The sequence below is a fragment of the Fusarium coffeatum genome, assembly GCF_003316985.1.
Source record: "Fusarium coffeatum strain FIESC_28 chromosome Unknown BRIP53273_contig_137, whole genome shotgun sequence".
NCBI lineage: Eukaryota > Fungi > Ascomycota > Sordariomycetes > Hypocreales > Nectriaceae > Fusarium > Fusarium coffeatum.
The window spans coordinates 73,478-89,534 of record NW_022157930.1 but is presented as its reverse complement, the minus strand read 5'-3'; the positions used below and the strand labels follow the sequence as shown (position 1 = coordinate 89,534).

The 16,057-nt window shown below is 48.3% G+C and overlaps 1 protein-coding gene across 1 annotated transcript; it reads right to left on the bottom strand.

Moving 5' to 3' along the window:
- Positions 1-6,797: 6,797 nt before the first annotated feature.
- FIESC28_06393 (uncharacterized protein) lies at positions 6,798-8,853 on the bottom strand (the record flags this gene model as incomplete). The annotated part of the gene is made up of 3 exons (XM_031160537.1): positions 6,798-8,024; positions 8,075-8,505; positions 8,676-8,853. The coding sequence occupies 3 exons, from the start codon at positions 8,851-8,853 to the stop codon at positions 6,798-6,800; spliced, it is 1,836 nt and encodes a 611-aa protein (XP_031015398.1).
- Between the last annotated feature and the right edge of the window lie 7,204 nt (positions 8,854-16,057).

Here is a 16,057-nt window from a genome sequence, read left to right as displayed (position 1 = left end):
TCTCGCGGTGATGTGATTGTGAGAGTTGTGATTGTCGTGTAGACGTGTTTACGTCCTTGTAAATAATTCTGAAACTAATATCCAGTATTTTGTATGCCTGAGCCCAATGTGGTCGGATATGGCGGAAGTAAGGCTGGCAAGATTAACTTGAAGTGAGGCGATAAGTGTCGTTGCTATAAATCATTGAACGTCGATGTAACTAAAATGCGAGTGGTAGAGTGGAGATTTGTCTTGAGTAGTAGTTTTTGGTAGTTGTCGTTCGAGTTCAATTGAATTTATTGCCGATGAGTCTGGTCGTGATCGTTGCTTTTCAGGAGATGAGTGGAGAGTAAATGAGTCTGGAAGAAGTGACGGCTCAAGAAATCGACTTCAATATTGTGAGTCGATGGTTGTAGTCTCGTCTTAGTTGTGAGACTTGTGACGCTTCACGATCAAAGAAGACTAAGAACAAGAACGAAGTCACACCAGATCTTGTCTCTTCAAGTAAGTACGTAGGAAGATTATGAAGCCAAGGGGATGGAAATCCGGGGGAAGCAGGTGGGGGGTGTGGATGGTTATTATATTCTCATGGCTAGTCTAGTCTGGCTGAAGGTAAGGTCACGGAGCGGGACTCTACGAGTTTGATCGATGGGGAGAAACAACAAGGTCAAGAACAGCAACAAAGAGAGAGAGAGGGAGAATTAGAAAGAGAGCCAAGTGGAGGAGGGTGTGTACGGATGTACATACGAGGCATTTGAGGGTCTCTGGGTAAGGGTGTCGATGGCGTTTGAGCGCAGAGAACAGGGCTCTTCAGAGGGTGGGTCTATTGATTCCACAGCGAGGAACCTGGATGATGGATACTGTAAGCGGGTACTCTGGCCTACGCACACAGTCTGGAGGTGGCACAGTGACACTGACATTGGATTATTGGGGTGCGTGTGGAGATTTCTATCGGTCATGATGCTGCGGCGGGCAGAGAAACGATGGGGAAGAGCTGCAAGGAGTGCGTAATGAGAGCAATGAATTCCATAGTATCAAGTTGAATAGCCATGAGCCAAGACAAGAATTGGGACCAATATCAGAACAAACAATTGATAACAAGTATAGCCTATGAATGGGTCTTTAAACTTTGAGTCTCACATGGCCAAGCGCCTCAGTTTTGTCTGGGCATTCATTCTATTCAAGGAACTCGAACCACTTGAAATCTTGCTGGTTTACATACAATCCTCACTTACCGAATCTAGGATAATATTTATACATCAAGGTTCATTTCTTCTTCGACAATATCGATGCGATATGCGGATACACAGGTACATGTTCACCCATCACGCCAGATTTTCACCAACACTGAAACTTATGAAGAATAATTCCTAGCCCACACACTTTGTGTGCACCCTTCGCTTCGCTTTTATTTTTCACTTTAATCAGCCACCAGGGCGTCGAGACCAGCCCTCTTGGCGCTGGCGGGGGACCAGATGCAAGTTTCTTTCTTGGGTCACCGTCTAGCCATGGATGTTGGTCTGGGGGTTAGCGCTGAAATCATGCCCCGGTTATGGACGGACACGGCCGGGGAACTCAAGACCTGGTGATTTTTTCTTGAACGTTGTCCTCAACAATAGCTGGTTAATATAATGATGGATTCTGTCCTTGCACTGCCCTGTCCTGTCCTGAAAGATCCGGGGTAAGTTAAAATTCCGCGTCGACAAGCTGCCCCTCTCGTACCTAAGACCAATATGGATACAACTCCACGCGAGAGTGGGCGCTAGGTAAAGGTATGATATTGGCATCCAAGAGTTGACCGATGGCGAATAACTAAGCAACAATCAAATGCCAGTAGCAAATAGAATAAACGTTCTAGACGCCGTTACCGTATGTCTGGGACATTGAACTTAGCTTCAATCAAGATTCAGAACCCGGGGTAACAACGCGACGATGCTCCCTGACGCCATCAAGCTTGGATTTGGTCATTGCTCAGCTCTGGAGTAATGCAAAGAGATCACATGCTCTTGATCAAATACCACTCTGCTATCTGCCAAGCATGAAATAAGCAATTGACTAGAATATGGCCTAAGCACTGTCAGATGTCGATATCCTGACTCGAAAGATTCTATGTACAACAACAATAAGCCATTGTTAAATGTCGGTCAATCATGGTGAAAGTAAGAAGAAAGACGATGGGAAAAGTTCAAACTTCTCCAAACATTACCCCGACTTGGAGTGAGATGTACCCACATTGTCCCTCATCTTCACGATATCAGGCACTATACTGTCTGTACCTTGCTGGAAACCAACTCCCCGCCTCCACTGACAGCTTGTTGAAACTGGGGATCGAGTTCTGTAGCCAATGGCCTGCATGTATTCGATGCTCTAACGCTGTTTCGCTATTATTGAGCTAGGCCGACTTAACAGCAATCTCCCTGATTGAAAAGCCCTGACCAAAGATGAAGAAGGTGCCGTCCCCAGCTCCCGATTGTAACTGCCCGATTTGTGCTTTCCGATCCTGCCTGGTTCTTTCCCCCACAATTTGTCAGTAGAAGTGTGGAGAAACCAATCAGCACCAGTCTTGGTGCTTTCTCGTCCACTTAATCGAGTCAGCCGCCCTAGACCTTGGAGAGAAGGGGTGTGGGTGCCGTGTGTCTTCGAAACTGGAAAGGTTCAGTTCAGGTTGGGCGCAGCCATATCACGAGGTCGTTGAAAACGCAGAAATGCGGCCTGTAAAGAATGAGAGCCCTACACAACTCAGAGGTTTCATTTATGAGCAGTTCCTTTTCCTTCTCGTCATCGATTTGACGGTGCATCAGGGTAAAGTGCAGGTGGTCCATGATCCATCAAGTCAGAAGCAACCTGAAAGGACCGACGGACTTGATCTCTGCGGAGGAAGGTGTACCCCAGAGTTACTAGGGTCCTCATGGTTCACGAGCAGGAAGCTGCGGTCCATGCCAGGTTCATTTCAGATCCACTTCTACTCCGTAGTCTCGAGATCCCCTCACCGGCCCATCATGAAGTTAATCAAAGCGTTTCCATCTCCAGACCCACCCTCATTAATATTTATATCTGCTGCAGTGATTTGTAGCGATCTTCATCGAAACGCTTGAGCGCGTCGAATCATTGTTGAATCAAAGACAATGACGTTCATGTCGAAATATGCAGCCTCAAACGGTTCTTGTCCCTTTGGTCCGGTGCATCACTCTTCAACAGGGATGCATCTAGGTGTGCATTCAACCAATCAAACGCCGTCGACTCCAAGTGCGTCGCGCATCTTGGCCAATAAAGGAGATTAGTCGGCTATGTTCGGCTATTCAACATAGAGCCAAGATGAGCAGGTTGACGAATCAAGAGGCTGTGAAATCTCTGTCAAACTTCAATTCCACTTACAGTCAACGCAGTTGGAGTCTGGGGGTGGACGGAAGAGCAACACCGCTGTACATATTCGCAACGGTGTGCATTTGGTGGGACTCTCCCAGTCCGCAAAACTTATTATCCAGCGGCTTTTTGCAAATGTACAGCATCGCTTTTGGTCCGTCTTCATAGCGAAGCAAAGAGAACAAAATCTCGGTCGTGGTCATATCACACTGACCGAAGAAGCTGATCGAATACAACTTAGACCCATGAACATACCTAATCGACGCTGCAAGTTCCTACGTGTCGCGCTTGCATGTGCATACAGTATCGACACGCAATTAGAAAAGGTACTGACTGATTGTACCTGCAATTCGAGCTGATCCGAGACAGCAGATTATTCTCACTCCACCTGTCATGCCCCAGCCTCATCCCACCTCACCATCCTTTGGCTCGAGACACTTGATATCTTGACCTTCACCGTGTTTATCAAGGTCATGCGTGTTCTAAAAAGCTAGTGGGGACGTTATACACCAATTTTGTGACCGCCTCGATAAATTCCAAGGTGAAGAACCAATTTGGTATGGGAAACAAGCTAGCAAAGGTGAGACGGAAGGGGAATGCCAGGGATATGATGCACTGCGGTGCCTGAATGCCCACAACATCGCGATGCAAATCAATCACCGAAGGTCTAAAGCCTTAGCGGAGCGCAATCCGCAGTGGGACCCATTCCGGCCCCGGTGCCTCCGGTCGGATCCTATCCTGAGATCACCTCCCCCATCGGCCATATACCGAGCCGTACACCTGCGGATGAGAAGAAGGGGGGCGGGAAATGACATCCAACCAATCTGAACCCCTACGCCTCTTCTAGAGTCTACAGGTTATTTGTCCTTCTCCATGGGGTGCAAAGTGGACCTTGAGCCTCTGCAATGCAGCGTCTCGTGCCGGTTCAGAAAAAGAAAAGCCATCGTGATGCAGATGCAGATGCAGATGCAGCAGGGCTAAAGGCACGACCGGCCCTGACAATTGAGCTTTGGGCCAGCGGTTTGTGAGGTGTGTTCTTCAGATTCTCGTCCACTACCGGTTGGATCTTTTGCATCGTTTCGAATTCCCTCTTATCACAAGTCTGTAGCAAATGGAGCCAAAGAGGTAAGTGGTGTGGACGATCTCCCGTCCTGGAAGTTATTTGCACGAACCACTTTAAAATATCACGATTCAGTGGCCTCTAGTCAGGGTCGCAGTATCAAAATCACAGAACATACGTGCAGATGATTCTGCGATTCCATCGAAGGACATGGCTTACGACGTCGAGATCAACACACATCAGCTAATCAGAATTACTCGGGTTACTGCGAGTAGACATGTCGAGATAATGCCACGTCCTTCGCTGCATTCTCGGACATTTCCTTGACACCCCGTCAATATATGTATGCCCCGTCCGCAGTTGAGAATTGATATATCGACAACCACGTCAGTGCTGTGTTCAACTTTCAAGCAAACCCCCCACTTGCTACACTACGGAAGATATCCAGGTGGTTCATGCGTCTGATCCGGACCCGGAACAGGCTTTGATCGAAGCTGAGAGTTAGCATCGTGTTATTCAACAGTCCCGTCGTGACATGTATGGATATTTTGTACACGTAAAAGATTAGTGAAGCGAGAGCTTAACAAGTTCGTCGAGATTTCTATGACACAGGTGAATCGTCGTCGACCCACCGCATGTTATTTTCGGAATTCGGGCTCTCATTTGGTCTGCGGCATACAACGCTTGTTTTCTCTTGATATCTCATTGTATTACAATTGCTGGTCATCTATAACGACATGGTAGCTGTCCAGTGTCACAACGGATGGTATACTCTATACAAGATCGTGGCAGATCCTTCATCTCTTGCCATTATCTCTTCAACCCCAAAGCTTCCCGTATCTTCCGGCATCAAACAGAACCCGAAAAATGGGCCCCGGGTCCGATGAGGTCCACTCCAGCAGTGATATATTCAATTTAGGTAGGTGAGCTCACCCCCAATATGTACAGAGTATGCCGTTAGAGAAACAACAAACAAAGATACCTTGCACCACCAGAAAAGAGAAGAAAATCTCTCCCACCCAATAAACATTGCTCCAATCTTTGATCATGACCAAAATGTCTCGTCCCACACGCCCTTGTCCTGGATTTGAGTGTTTTTGATATCCGTAGCCCAACAGAAAATGGCAGGTCATCCCCTTGCTCGGCTTTTGGCTTCTCCCAGAACGCCAATCCCGAAGCTTCGAGGCGAGCTAACCCTCGGCTACCGACGTCCTGAAGCGGCAATCATCACTCTCCTCCCCATCTGACGACCGGCTTAACCAAAACAAAATACCACCTGCCCCCAACATCCCAGACCTTCTGTCTTTTGATCCCTACGATCGTGATCCTTATCTTTTTTTCTTTATCTCTTTTCTTGTGCTGATTTTGTTTGGCGGTGACATTAACTCTTCTTTACATACTTGGGTACCCCAATGCGGACATGGGACAGCTTCAATCACTGCTGCTCTCGGACATTGATGTGCGGAGGGGGTAGACTGCCTATTTCATTCTTTCCATGACATTTCACTATCCAGAACTTCCCAGAAACGACAATCCGGATCAGGCCCCAAATTTACAGGTTTATGTGGTAATCACTTACCACTTTCGATACTCATCCTTGGACCGGTAACGAGCTGGCTCGACATCTCACCAGCAGCTCTCAACCTTCAACCTCATCCTTCACTCCCAATTCAGGCACTACAGTTGGTTAATTCGAGATTCCTTGAAGCCTTAAACAAAGGCCGACTGAAAGATTTTCCTCTGCACTTGTCTCCTTACCACGGCATTACTGCATATTCTCAAATCAAGTTACAGCAACAAGTCGACGTATGAACTTGACTACCCTATGCTACATCTGGACGCAAAGCAATGAATGGTCTTACTCTCGGACACGGCGGCAAAAGTTGACTTCAACCAAATTTTCTTTTCGCATATACAGCATCGATCGTTTCATTGACATTCACTCCAATTGGAACAGTCACCATTCACACATTATGAGATCATAAAGTCATGATCATATCTCGGTCACATCGAAGAAGGCAAGGCAAGGTTCTGGTCGTTGTCATAACTGTTTCAATATCCCATTATTGGTATACAGTCTCCTTCCATCTCTTCTTTTGGTTCTCCTCTATACCCAGCCTTAATGGCCCCAGATGAAAACGAAAAACAAAATTAAAAGCCGTTAACACGTCAAACAGATTATCAAAAACAAAAAAAAGCCTATTACGAAGGCTCGCTCAAGAGAGTACTGATGGCCACCGACCTTAGCGTGTGGCATGAAGTCACTAAAGTACGTATATCCGCAAGTGCGATCTCAACGACGAGCACTTCATGGTCGAGATACACACTTCATCATTTTTAAACCCCTAGCATAGCAGCAATGCTAGTTGCATCACATACACAAGCGTGTGCATGTTTACAACTTAGCATCAGCAAAGCAAAGAGGGTTGTAGATGCGTTGCTTAATGAAAGAAGTAAGGGCGACATCACCCCACTCCTCCCACTCAGCCCACTGAGACTCGGGAAGCTCAGAGACACCACCACGTCGGGCAGCCTTCATGACCTCACGGGCAACGATGACGCTAGCGTCACGGACACGCTCAATGCGGGGGTAGATGAGACCCTTGTGGACCTCATCGGCATTTAGGGAGCCAGCGAGAGCGGCGGCAGAGGTGTAAACCATCTCGTCAGTGACACGAGAGGCCTTAGCCAGGATGGCACCGAGACCCAGACCAGGGAAGATATAAACGTTGTTGCCCTGGTTAGGGTGGTAGACGGTGTGGTGAGTCTCATCACCGAACTTGGCCTTGACGGGGTTGAAGGGAGAGCCAGAAGCGAAGAGGACAGTGCCCTCAGTCCACTCAATAGCCTGCTCGAATGTGCACTCGGCCTTGGTGAGAGGGTTGCTGAGGGGGAAGAGGATGGGACGGCGCTCAAGACCACCCTCCTGGACGGATTGCTTCAGGGCACGGACAACGGGCTCAGTGAAGACACCGAAAGTGGCAGTAAGACCAACGAGAGCGCTGGGCTTAACATACTCGATAACCTCCTCGAGAGTACGGTACTGCTGACCGTTGTTATCAGTTCGGGCAAAGTACTTCTTGTGCTCGGCCAGACGGTCACCACGGTCCTTGGTAACAAGACCCTTGGTGTCGACGAGCCAGAACTTCTCACGAGCGGCAGCCTCGCTCAGGCCACGGCGAGTGTAGTACTCAACGAGCTGCTTAGCAACGCCGACACCAGCAGAGCCGGCACCCATAAAGACCAGACGCTGCTCCTCGATGGGGACATTGGACTGCTCAACAGCACCAATGTATCCACCCAGGACGACGGCACCAGTTCCCTGGATGTCGTCGTTGAAGCAGCGGTATTGATCACGGTAACGGTCAAGGTAGCCGAAAGCCTTCTCACTGTCGAAATCCTCGAACTGAACAACCATGCTGGGGAAAACCTCGCGGGCAGCCTCCATGAACTCATCCATGAAAGCCTGCTGCTCGGGGTATGAGGGTCGCTTTTGTCGCAGACCCAGGTAGAAGGGGTCCTGAAGGTTCTCCTCGTTGTTGGTACCGCAGTCAAGAACGATGGGGAGGGTCTTGGAGGGGTGGATACCGGCAGCGCCAGTGTAAAGAGCGAGCTTTCCGATCTGGGGAATAATTAGCCAAGCACTGATAGGTGAGTTCGTAGTCAACTTACAGAGATACCGACACCGTTGATGCCGAGGTCACCGAGACCCAGGATACGAGAACCGTCAGTGACGACGCAAATCTCGGGGTCCTGGCAAGGCCAGTTTCGGAGCATGGCGCGAATGGACTTGCGCTGCTTGATGGAGATGTAAAGAGCCTCGGGGCGGGTGTAGATGCTGGAATATTGCAGGCAGACATCACCAATTGTGGGGGTGTAGACGAGGGGCATGAGCTCTCGGATGTTGTCGATGAGGAGACGGTAGAAGAGGTCGGTGTTCTGGTCCTTGAGGGTGGACAGGTAAAGGTACTTGTCGATAGGAGTCTGGCGGGTCTGGATCATCTTCATGGCTCGGGCGCACTGAGTGTCGAAGCTCTCCATGGTGTGGGGGATGAGACCGGTGAGGTTCTTGGAGGCACGCTCCTCGGGTGTGAAAGCGAGACCTGAAGGGGAGGAATGTCAGCGGGTGCATCAAGGAATGCATAGCGATGGTTTAGATGGGCGAGAATCATGAACTGCAATGCCCTCATGACTTGAGGTCATGACGGTCATTGTTCTCATGATATCGACAACGAGTGTTGTTGAGGGGATGGGATAGAGTCAATCGACTTACCCTTGTTCCAAAGAGGCTCGCGAACGACTTGGTAGCCGGCGGCGTTGGACTCGTCGACATATTCAGGAGTGCGCTCCTGCTTGACCTCTTGGTAGTGGTCTTGGACGTAGCCACGGTGTTGATCAAGGGCGGCCATCTTGATTTGTTGTTCGATCTTGGTAAGGTCGACGGAGGACATTGGATTGGAAGCTGTAAGTCTTGGGCTGGAGGGGCATGGGAGGTTAGTTATAGTTATGGGAAGAGACGGGAGGAGGGGGGGTACACACGAAGAGGTTGTTGATGAACGAGAGCGAGGCGTGGCGATGTCAGAGCTGGCAGTACTATGGGACGAAGACGCCATGGACGTGGAGAAAGAAAGATGGGGTGATGTGAACGGGAAGAAGGATGAATAGGAAGACTTTTGAATTGAGGGTCGAGGGCGGCGATTATTAGTAGTCGCCGTGAGAACGGCGGCTGGGGTCAAAGTAGACGATGTCCTGGTCGCCGAGCGTAAGGGGCCACTAGCGAAGAAAAGTCGGTTTAAGACGTTTTGGGCGGAACCGGGACCCGAAGGCGAGGCCACCGTCATGGTCGAGAGCGTTTGGCTCAGGCCCATGTTTGGTAATGAGTGAGAGAGTATCGAAGAGATACCGGAGTATGGGGGAGGGAGAACAGGGGTAAGCTCCGGGACGGGGGTGAAGGTTGTTGGGTGGTGTAGGGCAGACAAATAAAACAGACAGACAGAGAGAAACAGGGGAGGGTAAGAATGCTGGGAATTAAGGAATTCTTGTGCAAGCAAATTGCTGCGGCCGACGCTTATCTGATGATGATGTGATGTGCAGTGAGGTGTGTAGAATTGATCAAGAAGAGCAGATTCAAGCTTGTGAACCTATACTGTTCGATGGTCTCTCGACAACTGGGAATAGCGACTGCGACAGAACAGTCAATTCGTTGCGAAACCAAAAAAAGAGTTGGAGGTTGAGTGAGGAGATCCAAAACTCAAACCCAAAACCAGGACGGAGCAAGACGGACGGCAACGGACGGACAAAAAGCGGTTTCACTTTGCTTTCTCCAGAAATACGCCCTTGTCACTTTTTTTTTCCCTAGTAGAGACTCCAGAGTGGACTGTTGAAGTTAGCATGCAATTCGGTACGGTACTGTACGGCACTCTAGGGCGCCAACGAAAAGTCTACGGCGCGGCCGAGTAAACGTAGCAGATCCTTGCAGCTTTTGATTCGATGAGGAGGGTACTGTAGGGAGGGGGACGGGGTAACGTTTGGAATACGGGAGATGTGATTGATGAGAGTAAGGAATAGGGCGTCAGCATGGGATCTATGTCATTCATGGATGTTATGTTAGATAAGGGCGTGTGACCAGTATCAGAATTATCATCCAGACTCTCTTTCCCTCCCTCCTGTTGAAAACCACTCAAGGAAAGTATTGAGGTCAACGGATTCCATTGACACCTGCGACTGCAGCATGTACATCGAATGGATGGGGAAACCGCATGGGGGAATTTTCTTCTTGGGCTTTGGGGCTTGAGTAGAGGGTGGAGCTAGTGGATACCAACTACCTAGCCTGGGCCTAGACAGGGATCTCGCGTGGAACGCAGGAAGGAAGGAAGGGGATGGGGTTTATTCATGTATCGAGGGACCGGGGTGTAGAGGAAGTTGTTGAATATTGGCATGAAGCCAAGCCATCTCTGGTTGTGACAGAAATCTGTCCGGTACGTACCTTCCTTGCCTGCTTGATTGACGGATGGACTGGGGGAGGAAAGACCCAGACCCTGGCTGCGGAAGGGGAAGGGAAGCTGCAGGTTGAGCTTCTGTCTTCTTTCCTCTTGAGGCAGGACTCTAAACTCTGGGGGAGCTTGGCAACTGTTTCGGTGTTAGAAAAGAGTTCCGGATATGTATGATAATGGTAAATGGCTTGTTCAAGCTTTGCTGTTCCTTTCTCTCACCTTGATATGAGTCACTGGAGTATCAATCAATTGAGCTTCTAATTGTTTGTCTCTGTGCTGTGGGGAGCTTTGTGTGCGAGCGGGCAGACGGGGCGCGGGCAAATGCTGCTTCACGATGTCCTGTCCTATCCTGTTCTAAACTATCAGCGATATGACCACTTTGCTGAGACATTGCTGGTCAATGCAATGCGACAACTCGGTGAATTGATCCAGTAAATCAATCGCCTGTGTAATTGACCATAGCTTGCTTACTTACCGTGGTGAGGCTCAATTAGCCAAAGATATCGGTGTAAATACGTGTAAATGGCTTGACGATGGCTCAGATCGGGTGACAGTGGGGGTCACGTCACGTTGTCGAGTATCAGATGGCGAATTGACCGAGATTGATGATGCAGTCGCTGACAGTAATAGTTGCTGCTTTGACAGGAGACGTGAGATGAGGTGAGGTCAAAGCAGGCAAGTTGATTGTATCACTCGCAATTGCCCTTTAATCAATGGTCTATATGCAGCCCTAAATGAATCGAGTCACTCTATCTACGACACTACAGATGAGATGCCTATCATCGGACGCATCTCTTCTACTCAGTTTTTCTTTCTGCTAGGGTTGATGCCGATGACTGCCGTCCACAGTCATTGAAAGACTGAGGGAACAGCGATTAAGCAAACTCACGATATCGGAAAACGGAGGTACAGTAAGAGACACGGCGCCGACTACGGGGGCTAGTCCAAGTGGATCACGATCATGGTCATGGTCATGGCCCTTGTTCGGTCGGTCAAGTTCAAGCCCTGGCTAGAGCAGAACACGCAATCGCAATAAGAGGATTTAACGTCAGACATGATTGACGAGATGAGATTCAACGGGGAAGGGGAAAACATGAGACTGAAAAAGGATTAATGCCGACTGGACAGGAAGTTGTATGCGACTAGCCACTAGAATAATACGTAGACACAAAAAGTCAATCAAGCTTCAGGAGATTAACAACAGCCCAAAAGAGAAAGAGGTCAAAGCAAAGCCAGTAAATAACCCATCATTTACCCGTCAGCCTGTGGACTTTTGTCTTGTCTTGTCTTACAGTCTGTATGTTGCGACCCGATATTGATGTTGGGTTGAGTTGGGTTGTGCTCTTCGGAACAAGGTCTCGGTTCGCAATCATCAGACGGCCCCGGTGAGTGATCCACCGGACACCCGATGCTCTCCACTCTTGGAGGCCCCTCCCAAGGACCTCCTCCGGTTGAGGTTACGGGGCATCAACAGGCGCTACTGTTTTTTAATGAAGTTATTATTGGGTGTTTGATCACTGTAAATGGGGTCGTTGAGACTGAGTTTGCAACTTTTTTCTTATTTTTCTCATGTGAGAAATCTGACTTGCTTGGAGCTTTACTAAAAAACCCCGTATTGTACGGATAATGATCCGCAGTTGGTTCATCAAAGAAAGACCCTTACGCGTCGTGTTAACGCAGTGGATTCGGTTGCACGGTTCATGATCAGCAACCATAAGATACTGTTCTTGATGCTTCGCAATTCATTGTTTACATACAACATCAACCAAATACCTGATCAACTCCGGTGACGGAGGTTTAACAAACTGCAGGAGAATAAAGAATTGCATCAGCGCTTAAACTAGTCCAAAGTGGACGCTCATTATACCAAGTTGAGCTTAGATGCTGTTGGTTTTGTTTTCGTTCCTTGTGCATTAACATAAAATCTGTGGAGTCTCGTGGGGCCAGGTACCATCTGCATGCAACTCGGCAAATATCACAACTTATACCAGAAACGAAATCCCACGATAGTCATGTCTAGATCAGAATCTTATGATATCTGGGCTCTTTTACTTGTTTCCATATATACATACAATTAAATCACCGATAAGAAGAGAAATCATACCATCCGTCAACGGCCCGATCCTTTAAGGCCGAAAAAGGGGCATCTGTATATCATGCAGAGAGCGCCAGTTTGGGACCATGTTGTTGTCCCTTACTGGGTCCAGGGTCTTCGATAAACGATGAACACGCTGTCTATCAACTGACCTGAAGTTTGGTATCATCAATAACGGAACAAACGGCGTCAATATGCATTGCTTGCTTCATCGGCAGGATGACTAGACTATCACATTGGAGAAGAGTACGCATCAATGGTTGGACAGAGAAACGATGACTCCACTATGGCTGCCGTTGTATTTGCTTTTGCAGAGATTGGATCGATTTCAACATCCATCATCTTGCGTCTCACATCCCATCGTTGATACGGTGAGCTGCATTATCATCTTTGCGCGCTTGGGCTTTGGCTTGGTCTAAGATACGGTCAGGAAGACTGCAGCCGCCACTTTGATTTCTACTGAGGTAAACTCATGGTTACAGTTCACAGCATTAGTTTATCTTCGTAAACAACTGCAGTATTATAAAGATGCACTTTTGGCTTACGGAAAGCAACCGTAATAGGATGCTGCTGGTTACCTCACCGACGGTTACTCCAAGGGAATGGAAATGAGTGTCAGACGGTGTGTGATTATTTAGGCGCCACCGTTTTTCCCAACGTTTGTCCATTTCAAGCCAGTCCAGCCCAGATGTAAGATGAGCGAGACAAGATGAAGAGCTATTACGTATCAGATGCATATAGCAACCAGGGCCTTTATTGGCATCAGCCATTTTGTTAGTTTAGTGAGAATAGATGTGTTTCGAAATGGGCAATAAGTCATGCGCATCTCTTTCTCTCTGATACATGATACTGCACTTCAGACGAGAATCACATCAACAGCAATACTTGTTGACCCTATCCGTAGGTTTCATTTGCCGTTCGTTCCCCGGGCCCATGCATAATATAACATGACTGCATGGGTGTTCTTTGGACTCCGCCTCTCTGGGTCAGACGAAAACTAGGAATGTCTCCCAATTCAATAACTCGACAATGTATCAGAAAGGAAAAGAGAGAGAGAGAGAGAGAAAAAAACAAAACAACATGTACGTACATACGTACATTCTTCCGACTTTGCCCGAGTGGATGCCCCTACTAGCCCCGTGCCCCATGGATTGAGATGGCCCCTACTCCCGCGGGTCGCTCTTGCGTTGCTCAACACCCCCGGCCTCAAGCCGGCTTCCCGAATGGGAGATCCACTGGCTCTTCCCCCAGGAAGAAATATGCATTTATCAAGTTAATCGATAGATGGAACCCAGCGGGGAGGCAGCGCTAGCAGGGGCAGACGGGGATGGGTCGGGCTCGGGTACGCCTAACCTCTAGAGGTTCAAGGTCTCTGGCGTCTCACCACGGAATCTCCAGGAAGGTGAGCTCCACTTGATGGATTTTTTTTTTTCTTTGCTGAGGGTTTCTTCACCTTCACCTGAGTTCCACCCTGGTCCCTGGCTAATTGATTCAAGGGGTTTCTCTTTTCTCTTTTTTTCCCTTCTCTGTGATTGTATTGGTAATCAGTTACTCTCTGTTCTTTGTTGGGCAGGCAATAGTTTCTTACAGAACCTATCCATGACAAAATCTTCTTCACCGTAACTTGAGTCATTCGAATCAAGAAAAAGAATTTGTACAAACAAACACTCTACTATAACTAAATTCGTCCAAAGTAGCCCGCCTATTGGATGTCATGCCGTCACCCCGCATTTGTCCATCAACCGGGACGTCCTTGACTCCTTGTTGACTCGTCTGGACCTGGCTTGTCTAGATCGGGTCTGACAATGCCAATGCCAAAGCAAAACGTCCAACAAAATTATGCGACTGAACTGAAACTCAATGACACCTCAGCACAACAACCTCTCACATGCTATCACAAGCTCAAGCCACAAAGTCTTGATATCGTATAGAATATTTCCGGACAAGTTTCGGCTTTTTAATGGTGCCGTAGTCTTTTGTTGATCTGAGGATACACAGCATCCATCAATGTTACCCTGGAGGTTTCGGTAGATACTCGTGCTGATCGACCTCTCATCCGCATCTACACCTCTAAAATTGAATTCGATGCGGGAAACTCTCCGCAACCCCGAAATGTATATCCCATTACTTTGGCATGGGGTTTTCGCGGGGTATATGTCGGTATCACGGTGTTTGCACCGGGGTAGCACATCACAGTAGACCAGCTTGCATATGACGAGATGCCAACCAGCTCAGCTTTGAACACTACGAGGAAAGGCTAGTTTAACCGAAGATGAGATCAAATCAGGCCATTTCGATAGTCTATGAACCGCGACGGTAGAAGCGTAGTCTATGCAATCACTATGGAGACTCATAACAATGAATGTTGAATAAGCCCTGAGTATCCGAGATATCAACGAGATCTCTTAGCAGGTGGCTGAGGCCAGATCAGCTCGGCTTAGGAAACCGACAACTCTTTCTGTTGGGAAAGATAAACCCCTGCTGATCTCGGCTTGTACCATCGACGAAACAATGCCATCTCATCAAGAGCCGCACAAGGAGATAGGGTCATGTATCCTCAGTCCTCCATGTCTGCCCGGCTTGCCTCGGTCCATCCAAGCTATCTCATCACTGGACAATATCACGTCCCTGTGTTATGATGCTTTGTCACAAAGGCAAATACACTGAGTATCATATGCCTGCCGCATAGTTTAGTGAAATATCCAACTACTAGGTACAGTGGTAGACCGGGGTAGCTTCAGCTGCTCACCACACACCTCAAGCTCCTCGACATCCACATCCACATCAATATGGATATCGACAACCTCTACAGCTTCTCCATGTTCCTTTCCTCCGGCCTTATGGAAACAAAGCACACTCCCTGAGCTCTTGAAGAACGAGCTAGCTACCCCGCCTCACGTGTTTTTGACTTTCAGGAACATTTCTGCAGGTTATTATTTCTAGAATCGGTAATACTCATCCATCACTTACAAATGAGGCTTCTTTCAACACACAACCATAATCAAGACCTCAGAATAGGTACAATACACCCCTCTAGCAAAGCCCATGTTTCACTGACAATCCCAGGGAATATCAGAGGCGTGTATTCTCCAGATACATATCTACTTTTAGGTAAATTTAGTACCCCATGTCCACTCACGGACAGGTACCGAGGGTGCGGCTCCGTGCTAAGCATGTCGACTCCATAACCGCACCACCTAGACTATGTACTTGTATCACCCAGATTCTTCAATATCTGGGGAAATTCTCCTGGGGTTCTCTTCTTGCCGTTCGTCCTAGCTTCTAATCTACCCACATGTCTGGAGATCAGTGTCTCCGTTCCCCCAGATTCACTTTTCGGCACTCTGTCAAACCTTGTCCCTGGCGCCACTACGGCTTATGACTCCTGACCTTGTCATATGCCATTCAACTTGCAACTACACGGGGTTTTCTGGATAAAAGTCTCCAAAAAAGAGTCATCATCTACCGATACCGGTCGTCAGTCATTTCATACCTTGATGTTCTACAGCACGTGGTCCAACAGCCTCGGCAAGACAAGCTGTACTTGAACGTGCATGCATAATCATT